The sequence below is a fragment of the Hyperoodon ampullatus genome (genome assembly GCF_949752795.1).
Source record: "Hyperoodon ampullatus genome assembly, chromosome: 3".
Taxonomy (NCBI): domain Eukaryota; kingdom Metazoa; phylum Chordata; class Mammalia; order Artiodactyla; family Ziphiidae; genus Hyperoodon; species Hyperoodon ampullatus.
In genome coordinates, this window is record NC_136916.1 from 11,146,542 (window position 1) to 11,167,618 (window position 21,077).

Genomic DNA, 21,077 nt, shown 5'->3' on the forward strand with positions numbered 1-21,077 from the left:
CTCGGGCTGGGGGCTCGCAGACGGGCGGTGGCCGCAGGGGGACCCGCGCGGACGCCCGGGGGACGGCGCTCAGGTGGAGAAGACGCCGCTCCGCAGCTGCGCCCCGCGCCCCCGCCCCCGGCCCCAGCTCCCCGCCCCGCGCCCGAGGAGCCGCCCGGGTTGGGGGCGCGGGCCGAGGCGCTGGAGCCGCGCCAGGCGTGGGGTCGTCGGCGCGCCGCGGCTTGGTCGCCCGGCGGCCCGGGGCAGGCCCCCTCCCACGCCCTCCCCCTCCCCCCACCCTCTCCCCGCCTGTCACCGTCCCGGCTTCTTCCCGCGCGCTTCTTTCCTTGCCGCCTACCCCGGAGAAACATGGCCGGGAGCCGTGAGGAGGCGCCAGACTACGGGCGAGGCGTCGTGGTAAATGCAAACTCCGGTTTCGGGGCCGAGTCGCGCGCTCCCCGCCCCTCCCTTGTTGGCACCCCCGCCTTTTAGGTTAAAAGCTCGAAATGCATTCGGGAGAGAGCGGGCCACGGCTTTGTTCTTCCCTCCCGACGGGATCGCTTCCATCCTCCCCCTCCCCCCAGTCTGACCCTGCGCTTAACATCCCTTCACCCCGTGTCCTCAGTGTCCCCCCCGCTCCCCCACCAGGAATCCGCTACTCCCGCGTTAAGTCTGGGTGGCGCCGGCTCCCCACTCTCGCTGGCCACCGGGAGTCACCCCCGGGCGCCGGGCGGGCCTGCGAGGACCCCCGCGGGCCGGTCTTGTGGGCCTCCTTCCTCTCGCGCTCCCTCCTGACTCCTCCAGCGCGGGCTTCACGTGCTGTTTTCAGAAAGGGTACTGAGGTCGCTCCGGGGCAGCCAGGAAGTAAAGGAGCTCTAGTGGACGGAGCTTGAGCTTGGAAACCCGGGCGAAGGCTCTTTCTGTGGGGCCCCTGCGCGAGCTCGGGACACGCTAGCGCCGTCGAGCGAGCCTCCGCTTCGGCAGAAGGGAAACAGCACGCTGGGCCCGCTGAGCCAACTAGAGGGTGTGTACAGAGTAGCTAGTAGTGTGTCCGAATGAGAAGGTGGGGGAGGATGGGGTCCCAGGCCAGAGCCTCTTTATCCCTGGGGATCCCTCGAAGTCAGCCAGCACCCGGTGGGTACCCATCGCTCGGTGTCCTGGAATGGCCGCCGGCTTCGGCTTGGTTTAGAATGGTCTCTATGAAAGGTGGTAGTTTTTTGGTTTTTAAAATTATTTATTTATTTATGGCTGTGTTGGGTCTTCGTTTCTGTGCGAGAGCTTTCTCTAGTTGTGGCAAGCGGGAGCCACTCTTCATCGCGGTGCGTGGGCCTCTCACTATCACGGTCTCTCTTGTTGAGGAGCACAGGCTCCAGACGTGCAGGCTCAGTAATTGTGGCTCACGGGCCCAGCTGCTCCGCGGCACGTGGGATCCTCCCAGATCAGGGCTCGAACCCGTGTCCCCTGCATTGGCAGGCAGATTCTTAACCGCTGCGCCACCAGGGAAGCCCGAAGGGTGATAGTTTTAACGCGGCAGGTTTAAAGTGACCTGCGGGTGCGGTGTGGGCTAACTTGCTACATTAAGAGTCTTTGTTCAGGGATCAGCCTGTAATGCCCAGATAATCTGTGTGTGACCGGGAAGAGACTACAGAAGTAGGAATGTTATGCTAGGAAACACCTCACAGCCTAACCGATCTGTTCAGGTTGAACCGTGTTGCCCAGTATTAATTTCAAAGCTGGGCCTTTCCTTCTTAAAGGAGGAGTTCATTTATTTATTCATTCCACTCATGTTGACTGTCTTGCTGTGTTCCAGACCGTGTTCTAGGCTCTGGGGAAACAAAAAGCCCTGTGTTGGTGGAGCTTACATTCTAGAGCAGAACACAGGCAAGCAGTAAGAAAGCAAATACACAAAGAAGATACTTTCAGAGAGTGATATGTGCAGTGAAAAGACAAGAGCAGTGAGATAGAGAGTGGTTGGCGGAGGCCTGGGGATGCTGCTTTAGCTCAGGCAGAGCAGCCCCTCCGTGACATCAGAGCCAAGACCTGAAGGCTAAGCAGGAGGTAGCCACGTGAAGACTCTGAAGAAGAGTCTTCAAGACAGCACCTGCCAAGGGCAAAGAAATCATTACATTCTGAGAAGGAATCATGACATCCAGTTTATGCTTTAAAAAAAAAAAAGGTCATTCCAGTTTCCATGGAGAGGATGGTCAGGCCTAGATTTGGGGTGAGTTGGAGGGGGATGAAAATGTAAAAGGGGACATCACTAAGTTCAATTCTGGACAAGTTGAGTCTCTAGTGCCTGTAAAGCCTATGGGTCAGTATGCACCGGAGGCAATTTGAAACTCCTGTTTGGAATTCAGGAAGGTGATTGGTTAGATTTGGAAATTGTCAGCAAATAGAAAAATATCTGATGCTTGGCAGTGGATAGGGTTGCCCAATTGAACATGGAGAAGAAATGTGAAACTATTGTTAAGGGTAGAAAGCCCCAAATGTAACAGGCCGAGTGTCTGGGAGAAGCCAGATAAGGAGACCAAGAATGAGTAGCAAAGTAGGAGAGAGCGGACGGGGTGGTAGGTGCCTAGGGGACAGAGTTTTGTGGAGGTGAGGATAAGAGGTCAGCAGGAGGGGCAGATGCCTCAGGAAGAGCAAGTGGCATCAAGATGGAAAAGACGAAGCCATCGTAAGTGAGAATCTTTTTTTTTTTTTTACGGTACGCGGGCCTCTCACTGCTGTGGCCTCTCCCGTTGTGGAGCACAGGCTCCGGACGCGCAGGCTCAGCGGCCATGGCTCACGGGCCCAGCCGCTCCGCGGCATGTGGGATCTTCCCAGACCGGGGCACGAACCCGTGTCCCCTGCATCGGCAGGCGGACTTTCAACCACTGCACCACCAGGGAAGCCTAGAAGTGAGAATCTTTTAAACAACTATTCCATCAGTAGAACGGTTAAAATATAGTACTAGTATCTAATAATAGATAGTCTTAAAAATGAATGAGGTCAGTTGATATGACTAATAGGAACGGTAGATTGTTAAAGTCTAAAAAGCAAATGATGGAACAGTAAGTAGCCCGATCTGTCACTGCTAAAAGAAGCTTTCTCAAAAGCAAGGTAATTTGGTGAAAGATGCAGGAAGGTAGTGAGAGGGTCCACCAAGGTTGGGAATAACCAAGGTATAATGGAGATCATCCCTGCATTTATGTCATTCTCTCCAGTAGAATTAATTACATTAATATCAAGTTGGATATGGGCAGGCAAGGGAAATGCAGAATGAATTCAAAGTGCTGATGGAAGGGTCGAGAGGAAAAGGAAAGCTCAGGAGGGTAGATATGCTGGGAAAGCAGAGAGTGCTCAAGGATGGGTTGGAAAAAATCAAAGGGAAATTTTAGTACCAGTGGATAAGGGGGCAGGTAGTAATGGCAAGCATTTATTGAGCACTTACTATGTGGTTTTCCTGTATGATTCATTTAATCCTCACAAATCTTTGAGGTAGGGATATTATAATCCCCATTTTACAGAGGAGGAAACTGAGGCAATGATAAGCAATCACCCAGGTCACATGATTAGCAAATGGCAGAAGCAGGAGTTGAAGCCAGCTTTCCAGCACTGTGCTACATGGGAAGCTGTGCTTCTGGAGAAGAATGTCAAAGTTGGGGAGGCTGCTGTGACGGACAGGATATGGCTAAGGTGGACTAGAGGCAAAGTCATTTGAGCTAAGGTAGGTGAAGTTACTACAAGATGGAGTAGCTAGAAGGATCATCAAGGCGTGTATTGGAGTGTCCAGAAATGAGGTGGAGAAGAGAAGTCTGAGTTGGTAGAAACTTGGTGATAAAGATGGCAAGGGACATAGAGCCAGATGACTTGAGCCTAAAACGAGAAATACAGTTTGTGCTAGAGAAGGGAAAATGAAGAGACTGAAGATGGCTCTTGCCTACAAATGGCTTTCAGTTTACTCGGGGAGGTAGGACATTAGTAGATTATTAAAAGTAAATGGGAGCAAGTGCTAATTACCAAATTGGAGATGTAGACCCTGAGTTCGGAAACTTTGCTCAGGATGGACTGGCTGCCAGTGTCCCCCTACCAGCCGCACACACACACCTCAGTTGGTATATCTTCGTTGCTTCTCAGGGAGAGAAAAGATTTCTCTACCTCTCTGGTCTTTGGGGATCAGGTTATTAGATATGGTTCACTTTTACAGAACCATTATCAAAGAAGCATAGTTAGTGCCTGCACATGTGAGTTTGGTAGGAGTAAGGAGAAGAGAAAATCTGAAATGATTGTGCTTCTGTTATGGCATCTCCCTCCCCCTCCCCCCATGGAAACGACTTTACTAGATGTGATGAGTTTCCCCTTCTGGGTACAGAGTCCCCCACAGAAGAGGAAGGCCTGCAGGATACAGGGTGTTATTTGGTCTGTGGAGCCCCCCTCTTCATTCCCCTGGGAATGAAGCAGAACCTGGGACCCTTCTTTGAGGACACAGCTTCGACTCAGTTTCTCAACGTGTGGCTCTGAGGCATCCCTCACAGTGCACCCCCTTCCCTGGCTCTGGGGCTGGACCAGTGACCCCAGCTGGGCCAGTTGACGTTCTTGTCTGGGATTCCCAGAAGCAGAGCTGTGGGACGAGACTCCCTTCCTCTCTAACAATGGAGGGGTGGATGTGAACCTGAAATTGGCGGCCGCCGTGGTCACTGCCTGAAGAAGAGAGCAGGGCCCAGGCTTTGGGGCTTAGCAGCAGAGAGGAGCTGAGGTTAGCTTTTTTTTTTTTTTTTTTTTTAAAGATGTTGATGCAAATACTTTTTAAAAAATTAAAAAATATTTTTTGGTTGCTTTGGGTCTTTGTTGCTGCACGTGGGCTTTCTCTAGTTGTGGCGAGCGGGGGCTACCCTTTGTTGGGGTGCGCGGGCTTCTCATTGCGGTGGCTTCTCTCGTTGAGGAGCACGGGATCTAGGCATGCAGGCTTCAGTAGTTGTGGCACGTGGGCTCAGTAGTTGTGGCTCGCGGGCTCTAGAGCACAGGCTCACTAGTTGGGGCGCACAGGCTTAGTTGCTCCGCGGCACGTGGGATCTCCCCGGACCAGGGCTCGAACCCATGTTCCCTGCATTGGCAGGCGGATTCTTAACCGCTGCGCCACCAGGGAAGTCCCCCAAAATTAGCTTTTTGTATGTGTTTCCGAACTATTTTTCTCCCTAGGGGATAAAACTTGAAAAATAAGGCAAGAAATATTCTAAGCAAAAAAATTTATTTCTGATGACTTAGAAAGAAGGTCTTCAGTATATCTTCCAATGGGGAAAAGAGAGTCCAAAGGAGTTCCGGGGTTTGGATGTGGTATAAAATGGCTCAGTGTGTTTGTCACTTCCCCAGCTTGGCCATATTTTGCGTCTTTGAACAGAGAAGGCATTGTTCTGAATAAACTTAGAGCATATTATCGTGATACTGAAACTATTTAAAGACTTCTTGTTTTGATTTTTCAAAAAGCAGATGAATAACATAATTATCTGCAGTTCCTAGCAGCCTCCATTTCTTCAGGTCTAGGACACATTTACAGTGCAATTTGTATGCACTATTAAGGATAAACCAGTGGTTCCCTCATTTCTAATTGTCTTTTATCTCTACAGTGAAAACTCACTATTTCAGACTCATTGGGAAATAGGCTGGTTTGGCTTATAGGATAGTTTTAGAGAAACACGTTTCTTCTACTTTGAAATTTACAGCTTTAACTAGGGTAATACGACTTTGGCAGATAGGTTTAAAGCACTTCTTTAAATTAATTAACACATGTAATTTGTAAGTAAACTATTGATGTTTCAGTACATCTAACTGGTTAACATTTACTGCAGCGTTCTGTAGACCAGATACTGATGTAAGAGTTTTATATCCATTATCTATCTTATTTAATCCTTGAAATAGCCATATGAGGTAGTCATCGGCTCCATTTTATAGATGAAAACACTGTGACCCAGAGAGGTTAAAATGCCCAAGGTCCAACAGCTAGTAAATTCACCCCTGGGTGTGTTAGACTTCTAATCCATGCTCTTAATCATTACTCCGTGCTGCCTCTGAGCTACAGATAACCAGTACAGTTTTTATATGTAGGTTTGTTTGTCATTTTATCATTCTTTTCTTTTTGGGGGCATCATTTATTAAGCATTTATTATATACCTGGAGATGTGCTAGGAACTCTAAGTACGTTATCTGCTCTTTTTATCCTCAAAACAACCCTGTCTGTGGGTTTTATTGTGTCTTATTTAAAGGAGGGGGAAATGAGTCTCAGGTGTAATTTTCCTAACATCATAGTAAGTGTCAGAGCTGAGCCCTAGAACATGGACTAGAGAGTGGTCTCTGAGATTCAGCCAGGCAGGGGGTACTACAGGATTTCCGTGGTGGGAGGAGTGGCCACTAGTTCATGCCGCTACCTCTGGGAGGGCTGCGAGAGGTAGGGTGGGTAGTGTGGCAGGGGAGCCAGAAAGTGCTGAGCCCTTGGGTGATCTCCCTGGGGCCTGGTGCTGGTCAGGCTTCTCGTCTGGTCTTTGTCGTGGTCTGCCAGTGCCTCTTCTGGAATCTCCTCACGTTCAGCTGGCGGTTCAGGTTCTGACCAGCCGTTGTGGTGTTGATGGTGACAGCAGACCCCAGGAGTTCTCAGGGTAGAAGCCAGAGTTACTCTGCGGATTCAACAGTTGCCACCAGCTGATTTGCTGGTCAAGGCAGAGCAGATGTGATGCTCTTCAAATACGCAGATGACACATCATTTGACTGTCAGTCGGCCAACTGCAGATAGGAATTTCTAGAGCCATGAACGGTGGTGCTCTTTATCACAAGGAGATAAACTGAGGGTTTGGTAACGTGTGGATGTAGACTGTGTCATTTATTCACTCACTTAACATTTTTGAGCTCCTACCATATTCCAGGTCAGGGTTCTGAGCACTGGCGTTTCAACAATGAATGAGATAGACAAAGTCTCTACCAAAAGGAGCTAACATTCCAGTGGGAGGAGACAAGACAAAACACACATGCAGACGTACATATGTCACAAGCAGTGGGAACACACTGAGCTCTGAGGGGCACCAGGAGTGTGGGAGCCGTGATCAGAGCAGGAACAGTCAGCAAGGCCTCCAGAAAGAACTGGGGCCTGACCTGAGCTTCTGTGGAAGACGCTGAGTTTGGGATGCAGAGGTAGGGGGGACAGAGAGGGAGAGGGCATAGGTGCAAGACAAACGAGCAGAACACAGAGCTGGGAAGGATCCTGATTTGACTGGAGACCAATCTGAGGGCAGGAGGGGCTGCTATAGGCAACTGGGCTGGGAAATTAGGATAGGTCTGCATTATGAAAGGCCCCGGAAGCTTACAGCTGCGTGGAGGAGTCTGGTGGAAGTGTACGGGAGTAACCAGAAATCCAGAGCCCATTCAGCTATGGCTTGTCTTGAGTGCCTAACACCTCCGTGTCACAGCCTTTCTGGAGGACCTGAGAGTAAACGTAACTTGGTCTTCACCGTCATTTCCTCTCCCGCCTCTTTGCTGTCTAACCATCAGACTTGCACATCCAGTCCTAAGCAAGAGGAAGACTTGCTAGCAGTCTCTCCGCTCTCTGAATATACCAGTTTTCTGGAGCAGTCGGCTCCCAACAGGACTGACTTACGTTCCCACCATAGCACAGCCTTTTGAAGTCTTTACTGTAATGACCCGACCACTCAGAAGTTTGGGTCCACAATAATCCCAGGACACATGTACTTTTAGTAGGTAATCTTTCCCAGGCAGATGAGGTGATTACAGTGCACAGACATGTAATAGTATATATAATAATATATTATAATAAGGTGGGATGATCCTGTCTCTATCAGTAGACAGCCAGACCTCGGAGATATGGTGGGTTCGGTTCCAGGCCACCAAAATAAAGCGAATATCGCAATAATAAGTCACAAATTATTTTGGTTTCTCAGTGCATATAAAAGTTATGTTTACACTGTACCGTGGTCTATTAAGTGTGCTATAGCATTGTCTAAAAAAACAATGTACATACCTTAATTTAAAAATACTTTATTCCTAAAAAATGCTGAGCATCATCTGACAACACAAGGTTGCCATAAACCTTCAATTTGTAAAAAGCATACTATCTGCAAAGCGCAATAAAAGGTGTGCCTGTAATTACAAACATAATTTTACTTATAATATATTCATGATAGTATTTGTAATTTAGATATAAATTGTATATTTACATATGTGCACTCTTAAAAACAATGCTATCAGGTTAGCTGTATGGCATTAAATTGGTATTTTATCTTGTGATGCCAAAAGTCAGAAATGGAGTTCCCTGTTCACTTCAGTAGGTCCTTCGTCAGGTTACGTGAAACAAATTACCTTGTCCCACCTGGCTTCTCATAGGTTGATGGAATATAATTTTTTAAAAAATTCATTTGACTGTACCAGGTCTTAGTTGCAGCTTGCGGGAACTAGTTCCCTGACCAGGGATCGAACCCAGGTCCCCTGTGTTGGGAGCGTGGAGTCTTAACTGCTGGACCACCAGGGAAGTCCTATGAAATATAATTTAATGCCATATGGATTATCAGACCTAGTCTGTTTTCAATATTATTCTTTTTTTCAAAGGATGCTCTTGTTTATTTATGTTTCTTAAAATAAATTTCCAATGAAAAATATTGTAACCAAGATAATTTGATTTACAGATTATGGACGACTGGCCAGGCTACGACTTGAATTTGTTCACGTACCCACAGCACTATTACGGAGATTTGGACTCTGTCCTCATCCCTCACGGCATTGTTGTGGACAGGTGAGTGGTCTTTGCCGTGTAAGTTTTGTCTAGCCCTCTCTTGTGTGAATCAGACGGTACACTTGGGGACCCTACTCCGGAGTCTCTTCTATATAATGGTACACAGAACTTTTATACTACAGAGAATGTGGAATAAAATAAATCTGTGCTTTACATGAACTATTTCCTGGGATATTTGTGCAAGGGAAATGGTGAGAAGGCTATGCATACGGAAGGTGTTACATCACACGTAACAGCCTCAAAATAACAATGTCCTGTACAAACTGATGAAAATGAGGGTTGGGAAAGTGTTTGTCTCACGTTTTTCACAGACTCTTAACCAGGGACAGTTAAGAGGTGACCTTTGCTTTCACAGGCCACACCCCTGAAGGCTTTTCCTGCGACTTGTATTTATCTCAAATAAGTCTTTTCTCACAGGTCGGCCAGTCTGTGCACAATTACGTTTTCAGTGGTGATGTTTTAGAAATAGGAATATTTGCAGCTTAAAAATAGCAGCACAGAACTGTTTCTCAAGTAGTGTTTCTAGTTCTTTTGGACCCGTCGACATAGATATCCTCTGGCTCCTTCCTAGCCGACTGGCTTTTCGAAAGCCAACATTTTCTCTCCTGTTCTAAGCCCCTAAGTCACCCTCACTTGTTTTTTGGTTTTCAGAGAGCCCCCTCCAGTTCAGCCCACCACAGGCTTTAGGACAGATAGGTCCTATCCCTTTAACAAAGCTTCCTTAATGCCCTGATGCTTGCCTTTCCATGGACCTCTAATTTCTTGTACAGAGATCAAGTACTTAAGCCTTCACATTTATATGAAAAGCAAGCTTCCTGGATTTCAGACTCAGAAATTGGGGCGGGAGAGGCTCTGAGAAGCAGGAGAAACTGAGACTTCGGGCTCCCCGCTCTACCCTTTTCCTTTAGCCATTGTATTCCTGCCTCTATTTTTTTAAGCTGTTATATTCTTCTGAGTTAAAATTTAACTTGTAAAATAGATCCTCAGCCAAAGGAAAGTTTGAAAAGCACTGGATGGTCACTATTCCCAGGATATTATCTTTCCATCAGTGCCTGTCTGTAAGCAAAAGGAAATGTCATTCTCTCACTCACATTCTAAGATTTTCCATTGGATAAGATCTGCACATTGTGTATTCTTTCAAACTATAGTATATTATTAAAATAAGGTCTAGTTTGTGGTTTCTCACAGCCTCAGGTGGCCTTCCATGGTATACAAGTTTTGATCCTTGAAGGGAAAAAAGGTTCTGTGATGAAATAAATGTAAGAAATTTGGCACCTCCCAACTTGATAAACCTCCGTGTTGGCAATTCATATTAAAGATACAGATTCCTGCAAAGAAAAAGGGAGGGGTAGGGAAGAAATCTGCTTGACTTTAGCAGTTAAAGCACCTTTTTTGTGTAGTGGGTGTCTTTGTACTCAATTCACTTCTTTTTTTTTTTTTCTAATTTTTTTTAAAATTTTTAATTTTTTGCTTTATAACAAATTTAATCAGTTATACATATACATATGTTCCCATATCCCCTCCCTTTTGCGTCTCCTTCCCACCCCTCCAGGCGGTCACAAAGCACCGAGCTGATCTCCCTGTGCTATGCGGCTGCTTCCCACTAGCTATCTACCTTACGTTTGGTAGTGTATATATGTCCATGCCACTCTATCACTTTGTCACAGCTTACCCTTCCCCCTCCCCATATCCTCAAGTCCATTCTCTAGTAGGTCTGTGTCTTTATTCCTGTCTTACCCCTATGTTCTTCATGACATTTTTTTTTCTTAAATTCCATATATATGTGTCAGCATACAGTATTTGTCTTTCTCTTTCTGACTTACTTCACTCTGTATGACAGACTCTAGGTCCATCCACCTCATTACAAATAGTTCAATTTCATTTCTTTTTATGGCTGAGTAATATTCCATTGTATATATGTGCCACATCTTCTTTACCCATTCATCCGATGATGGACACTTAGGTTGTTTCCATCTCTGGGCTATTGTAAATAGGGCTGCTATGAACATTTTGGTACATGTCTCTTTTTGAATTATGGTTTTCTCAGGGTATATGCCCAGTAGTGGGATTGCTGGGTCATATGGTAGTTCTATTTGTAGTTTTTTAAGGAACCTCCATACCGTTCTCCATAGTGGCTGTACCAATTCACATTCCCACCAGCAGTGCAAGAGTGTTCCCTTTTTTCCACACCCTCTCCAGCATTTATTGTTTCTAGATTTCTTGATGATGGCCATTCTGACTGGTGTGAGATGATATCTCATTGTAGTTTTGATTTGCATTTCTCTAATGAGTAAAGATGTTGAGCATCCTTTCATGTGTTTGTTGGCAGTCTGTATATCTTCTGTGGAGAAATGTCTATTTAGGTCTTCTGCCCATTTTTGGATTGGGCTGTTTGTTTTTTTGTTATTGAGCTGCATGAGCTGCTTATAAATTTTGGAGATTAATCCTTTGTCAGTTGCTTCATTTGCAAACATTTTATCCCATTCTGAGGGTTGTCTTTTGGTCTTGTTTATGGTTTCCTTTGCTGTGCAAAAGCTTTTAAGTTTCATTAGGTCCCATGTGTTTATTTTTGTCTTTATTTCCATTTCTCTAGGAGGTGGGTCAAAAAGGATCTTGCTGTGATTTATGTCATAGAGTGTTCTGCCTATGTTTTCCTCTAAGAGTTTGATAGTGTCTGGCCTTACATTTAGGTCTTTAATCCATTTTGAGCTTATTTTTGTGTATGGTGTTAGGGAGTGATCTAATCTCATACTTTTACATGTCCCTGTCCAGTTTTCCCAACACCACTTATTGAAGAGACTGTCCTTTCTCCACTGTACATTCCTGCCTCCTTTATCAAAGATAAGGTGACCATATGTCCGTGGGTTTATCTCTGGGCTTCCTATCCTGTTCCATTGATCTATCTTTCTGTTTTTGTGCCAGTACCATACTGTCTTGATTACTGTAGCTTTGTAGTATAGTCTGAAGTCAGGGAGCCTGATACCTCCAGCTCCATTTTTCGTTCTCAAGATTGCTTTGGCTATTCGGGGTCTTTTGTGTTTCCATACAAATTGTGAAATTTTTTGTTCTAGTTCTGTGAAAAATGCCAGTGGTAGTTTGATAGGGATTGCATTGAATCTGTAGATTGCTTTGGGTAGTAGAGTCATTTTCACAATGTTGATTCTTCCAATCCAAGAACATGGTACATCTCTCCATCTATTTGTATCATCTTTAATTTCTTTCATCAGTGTCTTATAATTTTCTGCATACAGGTCTTTTGTCTCCTTAGGTAGGTTTATTCCTAGATATTTTATTCTTTTTGTTGCAATGGTAAATGGGAGTGTTTCCTTGATTTCACTTTCAGATTTTTCACCATTAGTATATAGGAATGCCAGAGATTTCTGTGCATTAATTTTGTATCCTGCAACTTTACCAAATTCATTGATTAGCTCTAGTAGTTTTCTGGTAGCATCTTTAGGATTCTCTATGTATAGTATCATGTCATCTGCAAACAGTGACAGCTTTACTTCTTCTTTTCCGATTTGGATTCCTTTTATTTCCTTTTCTTCTCTGATTGCTGTGGCTAAAACTTCCAAAACTATGTTGAATAAGAGTGGTGAGAGTGGGCAACCTTGTCTTGTTCCTGATCTTAGTGGAAATGGTTTCAGTTTTTCACCATTGAGGACGATGCTGGCTGTGGGTTTGTCATATATGGCCTTTATTATGTTGAGGAAAGTTCCCTCTATGCCTACTTTCTGCAGGGTTTTTATCATAAATGGGTGTTGAATTTTGTCGAAAGCTTTCTCTGCATCTATTGAGATGATCATATGGTTTTTCTCCTTCAATTTGTTAATATGGTGTATCACGTTGATTGATTTGCGTATATTGAAGAATCCTTGCATTCCTGGAATAAACCCCACTTGATCATGGTGTATGATCCTTTTAATGTGCTGTTGGATTCTGTTTGCTAGTATTTTGTTGAGGATTTTTGCATCTATGTTCATCAGTGATATTGGCCTGTAGTTTTCTTTCTTTGTGACGTCCTTGTCTGGTTTTGGTATCAAGGTGATGGTGGCCTCGTAGAATGAGTTTGGGAGTGTTCCTCCCTCTGCTATATTTTGGAAGAGTTTGAGAAGGATAGGTGTTAGCTCTTCTCTAAATGCTTGATAGAATTCGCCTGTGAAGCCATCTGGTCCTGGGCTTTTGTTTGTTGGAAGATTTTTTATCACAGTTTCAATTTCAGTGCTTGTGATTGGTCTGTTCATATGTTCTATTTCTTCCTGATTCAGTCTTGGCAGGTTGTGCATTTCTAAGAATTTGTCCATTTCTTCCAGGTTGTCCATTTTATTGGCATAGAGTTGCTTGTAGTAATCTCTCATGATCTTTTGTATTTCTGCAGTGTCAGTTGTTACTTCTCCTTTTTCATTTCTAATTCTATTGATTTGAGTCTTCTCCCTTTTTTTCTTGATGAGTCTGGCTAATGGTTTATCAATTTTGTTTATCTTCTCAAAGAACCAGCTTTTAGTTTTATTGATCTTTGCTATTGTTTCCTTCATTTCTTTTTCATTTATTTCTGATCTGATTTTTATGATTTCTTTCCTTCTGCTAACTTCGGGATGTTTTTGTTCTTCTTTCTCTAATTGCTTTAGGTGCAAGGTTAGGTTGTTTAGTCGAGATGTTTCCTGTTTCTTAAGGTGGGATTGTATTGCTATAAACTTCCCTCTTAGAACTGCTTTTGCTGCATCCCATAGGTTTTGGGTCACCGTGTCTCCATTGTCATTTGTTTCTAGGTATTTTTTAATTTCCTCTTTGATTTCTTCAGTGATCACTTCGTTATTAAGTAATGTATTGTTTAGCCTCCATGTGTTTGTATTTTTTATAGCTCTTTTCCTGTAATTGATATCTAGTCTCATAGCATTGTGGTCGGAAAAGATACTTGATACAATTTCAATTTTCTTAAATTTACCAAGGCTTGATTTATGACCCAAGATATGATCTATCCTGGAGAATGTTCCATGAGCACTTGAGAAAAATGTGTATTCTGTTGTTTTTGGATGGAATGTCCTATAAATATCAATTAAGTCCATCTTGTTTAATGTATCATTTAAAGCTTGTGTTTCCTTATTTATTTTCATTTTGGATGATCTGTCCATTGGTGAAAGTGGGGTGTTAAAGCCACCTACTATGATTGTGTTACTGTCGATTTCTCCTTTTATGGCTGTTAGTGTTTGCCTTATGTATTGAGGTGCTCCTATGTTGGGTGCATAAATATTTACAATTGTTATATCTTCTTCTTGGATCGATCCCTTGATCATTATGTAGTGTCCTTCTTTGTCTCTTCTAGTAGTCTTTATTTTAAAGTCTATTTTGTCTGATATGAGAATTGCTACTCCAGCTTTCTTTTGGTTTCCATTTGCATGGAATATCTTTTTCCATCCCCTTACTTTCAGTCTGTATGTGTCTCTAGGTCTGAAGTGGGTCTCTTGTAGACAGCATATATATGGGTCTTGTTTTTGTATCCATTCAGCCAATCTGTGTCTTTTGGTGGGAGCATTTAGTCCATTTACATTTAAGGTAATTATCGATATGTATGTTCCTATTCCCATTTTCTTAATTGTTTTGGGTTCGTTATTGTAGGTCTTTTCCTTCTGTTGTGTTTCTTGCCTAGAGAAGTTCCTTTAGCATTTGTTGTAAAGCTGGTTTGGTGGTGCTGAACTCTCTCAGCTTTTGCTTGTCTGTAAAGGTTTTAATTTCTCCATCAAATCTGAATGAGGTCCTTGCTGGGTAGAGTAATCTTGGTTGCAGGTTTTTCTCCTTCATCACTTTAATTATGTCCTGCCACTCCCTTCTGGCTTGTAGAGTTTCTGTTGAGAGATCAGCTGTTATCCTGATGGGGATTCCCTTGTGTGTCATTTGTTGTTTTTGCCTTGCTGCTTTTAATATGGTTTCTTTGTGTTTAATTTTTGACAGTTTGATTAATATGTGTCTTGGCGTATTTCTCCTTGGATTTATTCTGTATGGGACTCTCTGTGCCTCCTGGACTTGATTAACTATTTCTTTTCCCATATTAGGGAAGTTTTCAACTATAATCTCTTCAAATATTTTCTCAGTCCCTTTCTTTTTCTCTTCTTCTTCTGGAACCCCTATAATTCGAATGTTGATGCGTTTAATGTTGTCCCAGAGGTCTCTGAGACTGTCCTGTGTTCTTTTCATTCTTTTTTCTTTATTTTGCTCTGCAGCAGTTATTTCCACTATTTTATCTTCCACCTCACTTATCCGTTCTTCTGCCTCAGTTATTCTGCTATTGATCCCATCTAGAGTATTTTTCATTTCACTTATTGTGTTTTTAATCGATGCTTGATTCATCTTTAGTTCTTCTAGGTCCTTGTTAACTGTTTCTTGCATTTTGTCTATTGTGTTTCCAAGATTTTGGATCTGGGAAATAGAATCTTGGATCATCTTTACCATCATTATTCTGAATTCTTTTTCAGGTAGACTGCCTATTACCTCTTCATTTGTTAGGTCTGGTGGGTTTTTATCTTGCTCCTTCTCCTGCTGTGTGTTTTTCTGTCTTCTCATTTTGCTTATGTTACTGTGTTTGGGGTCTCCTTTTTGCAGGCTGCAGGTTCGTAGTTCCCGGTGTTTTTGGTGTCTGTCCCCAGTGGCTAAGGTTGGTTTAGTGGGTTGTGTAGGCTTCCTGGTGGAGGGGACTAGTGCCTGTGTTCTGGTGGATGAGGCTGGATCTTGTCTTTCTGGTGGGCCGGTCCACGTCTGGTGGTGTGTTTTGGGGTGTCTGTGGACTTTTTATGATTTTTGGCCACCTCTCTGCTAATGGGTGGCGTTGTGTTCCTGTCTTGCTAGTTGTTTGGCATAGGGTGTCCAGCACTGTAGCTTGCTGGTCGTTGAGTGAAGCTGGGTGCTGGTGTTGAGATGGAGATCTCTGGAAGATTTTCGCCGTTTGATATTATGTGGAGCTGGGAGGTGTCTTGTGGACCAGTGTCCTGAAGTTGGCTCTCCCACCTCAGAGGCACAGCACTGACTCCTGGCTCCTCAATTTGGGATGATTTGTTGTCTATTCATGTATTCCACAGATGCAGGGTACATCAAGTTGATTGTGGAGCTTTAATCCGCTGCTTCTGAGGCTACTGGGAGAGGTTTCCCTTTCTCTTCTTTGTTCTCACAGCTCCCGGGTCACAGCTTTGGATTTGGCCCCGCCTCTGCGTGTAGGTCGCCGGAGGGCGTCTGTTCTTCGCTCAGACAGGACAGGGTTAAAGGAGCAGCCTCTTCGGGAACTCTGGCTCTCTCAGGCCGGGCGGGAGGGAGGGCACGGAGTGCGGGGCGAGCCTGCAGCGGCAGAGGTCGGCGTGACGTTGCACCAGCCCGAGGCGCGCCGTGCGTTCTCCCAGGGAAGCCGCCCCTGGATCCCGGGGCCCCGGCAGTGGCGGGCTGCACAGGCTCCCGGAAGGGCGGTGTGGACAGTGACCTGCGCTCGCACACAGGCTTCTTGGCGGCGGCAGCAGCAGCCCCAGCGTCCCACGCCCGTCTCTGGGCTCCGCGCTTTCAGTCGCGACTCGCGCCCGTCTGTGGAGCCCCTTTAAGCAGCGCTCTTAATCCCCTCTCCTCGCGCACCAGGAAACCAAGAGGGAAGAAAAAGTCTCTTGCCTCTTCGGCAGCTCCAGAGTTTTCCCGGACTCCCTCCCGGCTAGCTGTGGCACATTAGCCCCCTTCAGGCTGAGTTCTCGCCGCCAGCCCCAGTCCTCTCCCTGCGCTCTGACCGAAGCCCGAGCCTCAGCTTCCAGCGCAGCCCGCCCCGGCGGGCGAGCAGACAAGCCTCTCGGGCTGGTGAGTGCCGGTCGGCACCGATCCACTGTGCGGGAATCTCTCCGCTTTGCCCTACCCAGGTACGTGGGGAGTTTCTTGCCTTTTGGGAGGTCTGGGGTCTTCTGCCAGCGTTCAGTAGGTGTTCTGTAGGAGTTGTTCCACGTGTAGCTGTATTTCTGGTGTATCCGTGGGGAGGAAGGTGATCTCCGCGTCTTACTCTTCCGCCATCTTACCCGGAAGTACTACTCTGCCGAGGAATTTTGAGGGGCTCTAGCCTTACCCCTTCTTCATGCTTCGGCGGTGGCCGCCGGTCTCTCTCAGCTCCCGGGACTCCACCTAGAGCCTCCAGGATTGTCAGGCTCCCCGGTGAAACCCGCTGTGGGCAGCGGCCGAGGCACCGGGCCACAAGGAACGCCGCCTGCGACGTCCGCCGCTCACCGGACCCACCTCAATTCACTTCTTAATAACTCTCAGAAGCATTTTCTCTTCACAGGAGTTTGGGAACCCCTGGTTTAAACAAATTCCTGCTTTTCTCATCTGAAAATTAATTTATGACTTAAGTTAATTGCATCCTGATTTAGTACACGATTGAATCCTGGTAAGGGTACCAGTTCCCTCTACAGGAGACTTACCCAGTGAACTTGTAAAAATGCATAATCTTAAGCTTTATGTCTAGAAATTCTGATTCAGTGGTCTGGAGTGGCATTCCAAGTATGCCCTTTCCCACCTTTAAAATGAATTTATTAAGATATAATTTACATACTACAAAACTCACCCATTGTAGGTAAATGACTCAATGATTTTTGGTGCATTTTTATGGTTAGGCAACCATCACCACCATCGTTTTACAATATTTCTATCATCACCAAAAGTTTGTTGTCAGTCTCTGCTCCTACCCCCACCATCAGGCAATCACTAATCTGATTTCTTTCTCTATAAATTTGTCTTTTCTGAGCACTTCATATAAATTAAATCATACAATATCTGATTATTGATTCATCAGTTGATGGACGTTTAGATTTCTAGTTTTTGGCTATTGTGAATAATGCTTCCCTGAACATTCACGTATAAGTCTTTGTGTAGGCATATCTTTTCATTTCTCTTGGAGAGGAATTCGGAGTTTCATGGTTAGTTTAAGAAACTGCCAATTGTTTTCCAAAGTGGCTCCGCCATCTTACATTTCCCACCAGCAGTGTTTGAGGGTTCCAGGGTCTCCACATACTTGCCAACATTGAGTATTGTTTGTCCTTTTAATTATAGCCATTCTAGTGGATATATAAAGGTATTTCATTGTGGTTTAAATTTGCATTTTCCTAATGATTAGTGTGCTTGTTAGGTATTCATACATCTTCTTTGGACAGATGCCTATTTAAGTCTTTTGCTAATTTTGCAGTTGGGTTGTTTCTCTCCTTATTGAGTTGTAAGAGTTCTTTATATATTCTGGACACAAGTCCTTTATCAGACATATGATTTGCAAATATTTCCCACTAGTATGTGGCTTGTCTTTTCATTTTATTATTGATATCCTTTAAGGAGAATGTTGGGTGAAGTATTCTACAAATGTCAGCCAGGTCCAGTTGGTATATGGTACTGTTCCTTTCAACTGTATCCTTACTGGTTTTCTGCCTTGTTGGATCTGTCAAGTACTGAGAGAGGGGTGTTGAAGTCTCTAACTGCAATAGTGGATTCATCTACTTCTTACAGTTCTATAAGTTTTCTGATACTCTGTTGTTGGGTGCAGACGCATGAAGGACTGTTACGTCTTCCTGGAGAATTGACCTCTTTTTAATACACTAACGTCAGTCTTTATTCCTGACAATTTCTTTGCTCTGAGGCCTGTTTTGTCTGTAATTGATACAGCTACTCCAGCTTTCTTTTGATTATGTTAGCATGGTACATCTTTCTCAACCCCTTTAATCTATCTGTGTCTTTATATTTAAAATGGATTTCTTGTGGACAACATATATTAGGGTGGTTTTTTTTTTTTTTTTTGCAGTATGCGGGCCTCTCACTGTTGTGGCCTCTCCCGTTGTGGAGCACAGGCTCCAGACGCACAGGCTCAGCGGCCATGGCTCACGGGCCCAGCCGCTCCGCGGCATGTGGGATCTTCCCAGACCGGGGCACGAACCCATGTCCCCTGCATCGGCAGGCGGTCTCTCAACCACTGTGCCACCAGGGAAGCCCTAGGGTGTTTTTTTGATCCACTCTGACAGTCTCTGCCTTTAATTGGTGTATTTTGACAATTCACGTTTAAAGTGATGATGATTGATATACTTGGTTTAATCTCTACCATATTTGTAACTATTTCCTATTCATTGCCCTTCTTCTTATTTTTAAAAATAAGTTTATTTATATATTTATTTATTTATGGCTGTGTTGGGTCTTCGTTGCTGTGCGCGGGCTTTCTCTAGTGGAGGCGAGCGGGGGCTCCTCTTCGTTGCGGTGCGCGGGCTTCTCATTGTGGTGGCTTCTCGTTGCAGAGCACGGGCTCTAGGCATGTGGGCTTCAGTAGTTGTGGCAAGTGGGCTCAATAGTTGTGGCGCATGGGCTTAGTTGCTCCATGGCATGTGGGATCTTCCCGGACCAGGGTTCGAACCCGTGTCCCCGGCATTGGCAGGCGGATTCTTAACTGCTGCGCCACCAGGGAAGCCCCTGTCCTTGTTCTTTGTTTCTTTTTTTGTCTGCCAGTCTGTGAAAACTGTCTCCCCCACAGTGTGTAGCCTCTGATGATGTGCAGTTTATTTTTCTTGTTTTTCCTTTTAAGTTTTTCTCACCAGAGTTCATGCTTGTGTCTGAACAGCTTAATCTTCAGCCTAAGATTGGGTAGAGATTGTACTCAAACACCTTGAGCCAGGGAGACCTCCACTCTTTGCTGATGAATGTGTGTGGGAGCCTGGCAAGCATATTCAGATTTCCAGCCTTTGTCAAGCCTTCCCTGGCTTTTACTTTACACTGAGCTTTCCTGTGTCTCTGCCGCACGGGTTTACAGGCTCCACCATCCAGGGATGTGTGGTGGCCTGAGCCCACACTAGTGTCTGCAGTGCATATGCACAGCTTCTGGTCAACTTGGGATATGTGGAGAGTTTATTATGTGCCCCTCTCCCGGGACTGTAACCTCCCAGAACTCTCTATTAAATCTGTGACTAGTCTGCCAGGTAGTTGCTCAAACAGGACTGCAACTTTAGGATAACGGGGCCCCTGGCCCTCCCTGTTCTCATGCTACCAAGATGGCCGTGTTAACTGACGGTGCTCCCCATCGGGTGAGCAGTGCCCCACCCTGCTTGACTACCTGGTTGAACAGTAGAGCAGATTGGGGGCCAGGGAGAGGGGACCATTCTCAGACAAGAATACCACAGATCTGTGCTGTTTCTACCCAGTGTTCAGTGTTTTCATGAATAAATGATTCTCAGTTTGGTGCATGCCTTTGGTTGATTTCCAGAGTGCTGAAATCGTTGCTTTTGACAGTTTTGTCCAACTTTCTACCTTCTTTTTGTGAAGAGGATGTGTTGACCTCCTCACTGCATCATGCTGGAAACAAGTGTCCCTTTTTATAGAATATCTGGCATGCTGGGGACTTCCTGGCGGTCCAGTGGTTAAGACTTCGCCTTCCAATGCAGGGGGTTCAGGTTCGATCCCTGGTTGGGGAGCTAATGTTCCACATGCCTCATGGCCAAAAAACCCAAAACATAAAACAGAAGCAGTATTGTAACAAATTCAATAAAGACTTTAAAAATGGTCCACATCAAAAAAAATCTTTAAAAAAGGAATATTTGGCATGCTGATGTACATGTTTTGTTGATCATATTTTGAGACACATTACCTGAAACCGTGGTTGTCATTTTATATGTATATGTATGCACATATACACACACAAATAAAAAACCTATAAAAATACATAAAGTATATATATTATACATTTAGAACATATGTGATATAATATTTTTTTTCACATCATTCACTTCATCTGTTTTAAATCTAATTCAGTTTGAGGTGCCAGTGGGAATATTTTAAAAAGTGTGCACCTTAGATCCTACCTCCATTCAAGGTTTTACTGTTGTATGGGTGTATGGGCAATGGACTTATACATAAGAAACAATGAGAAAAAATACAGTGACAGTTCCACATTAGGTGTGGGATGCCAGCCGAAGGCTGCATCATGGTAGAACTTCAGGAGACACCATTCAAACTGATCTGTGGAGATGGTGTCCACTGAGATTGTCTGGAGCACCTCTCATAGAGGTAACGTGTTATCTTCATCTAATATAAGTCAAATATTATTCTTTTGATAGTTATTATGGTCTTGACTTTTCCTCCAGTCTCGTCTAACGTGGTCAGGTGGGTGAGTCATTCTCCATTTCCTTCTTCTCTGCTTTAAAGGGAACGTAATATCACCACATACCATCATAGCCTCGTTAAAGCTGACAACCAGGCTCTGTAGTGATCCAATAATAGCCTTCGTGATCTTTGACATCATATTTTACACCTTAATCATTTTTTGTGATGCGGAGGAGCAACAATGTATGAT

At 44.8% G+C, this 21,077-nt stretch overlaps 1 protein-coding gene across 1 annotated transcript in view; it reads left to right on the forward strand.

Annotated features, from left to right (window-relative positions):
- Positions 1-348: 348 nt before the first annotated feature.
- PRTFDC1 (phosphoribosyl transferase domain containing 1) overlaps positions 349-21,077 on the forward strand; it is a gene marked incomplete at both ends in the record, with an annotated part of 97,009 nt that continues 76,280 nt past the window's right edge. Inside the window, 2 exons of the mRNA XM_079700717.1 lie at positions 349-396; positions 8,646-8,752. Coding sequence (XP_079556843.1) covers positions 349-396; positions 8,646-8,752 — 155 coding nt within the window. The remainder of the gene's footprint in view (positions 397-8,645; positions 8,753-21,077) is intronic.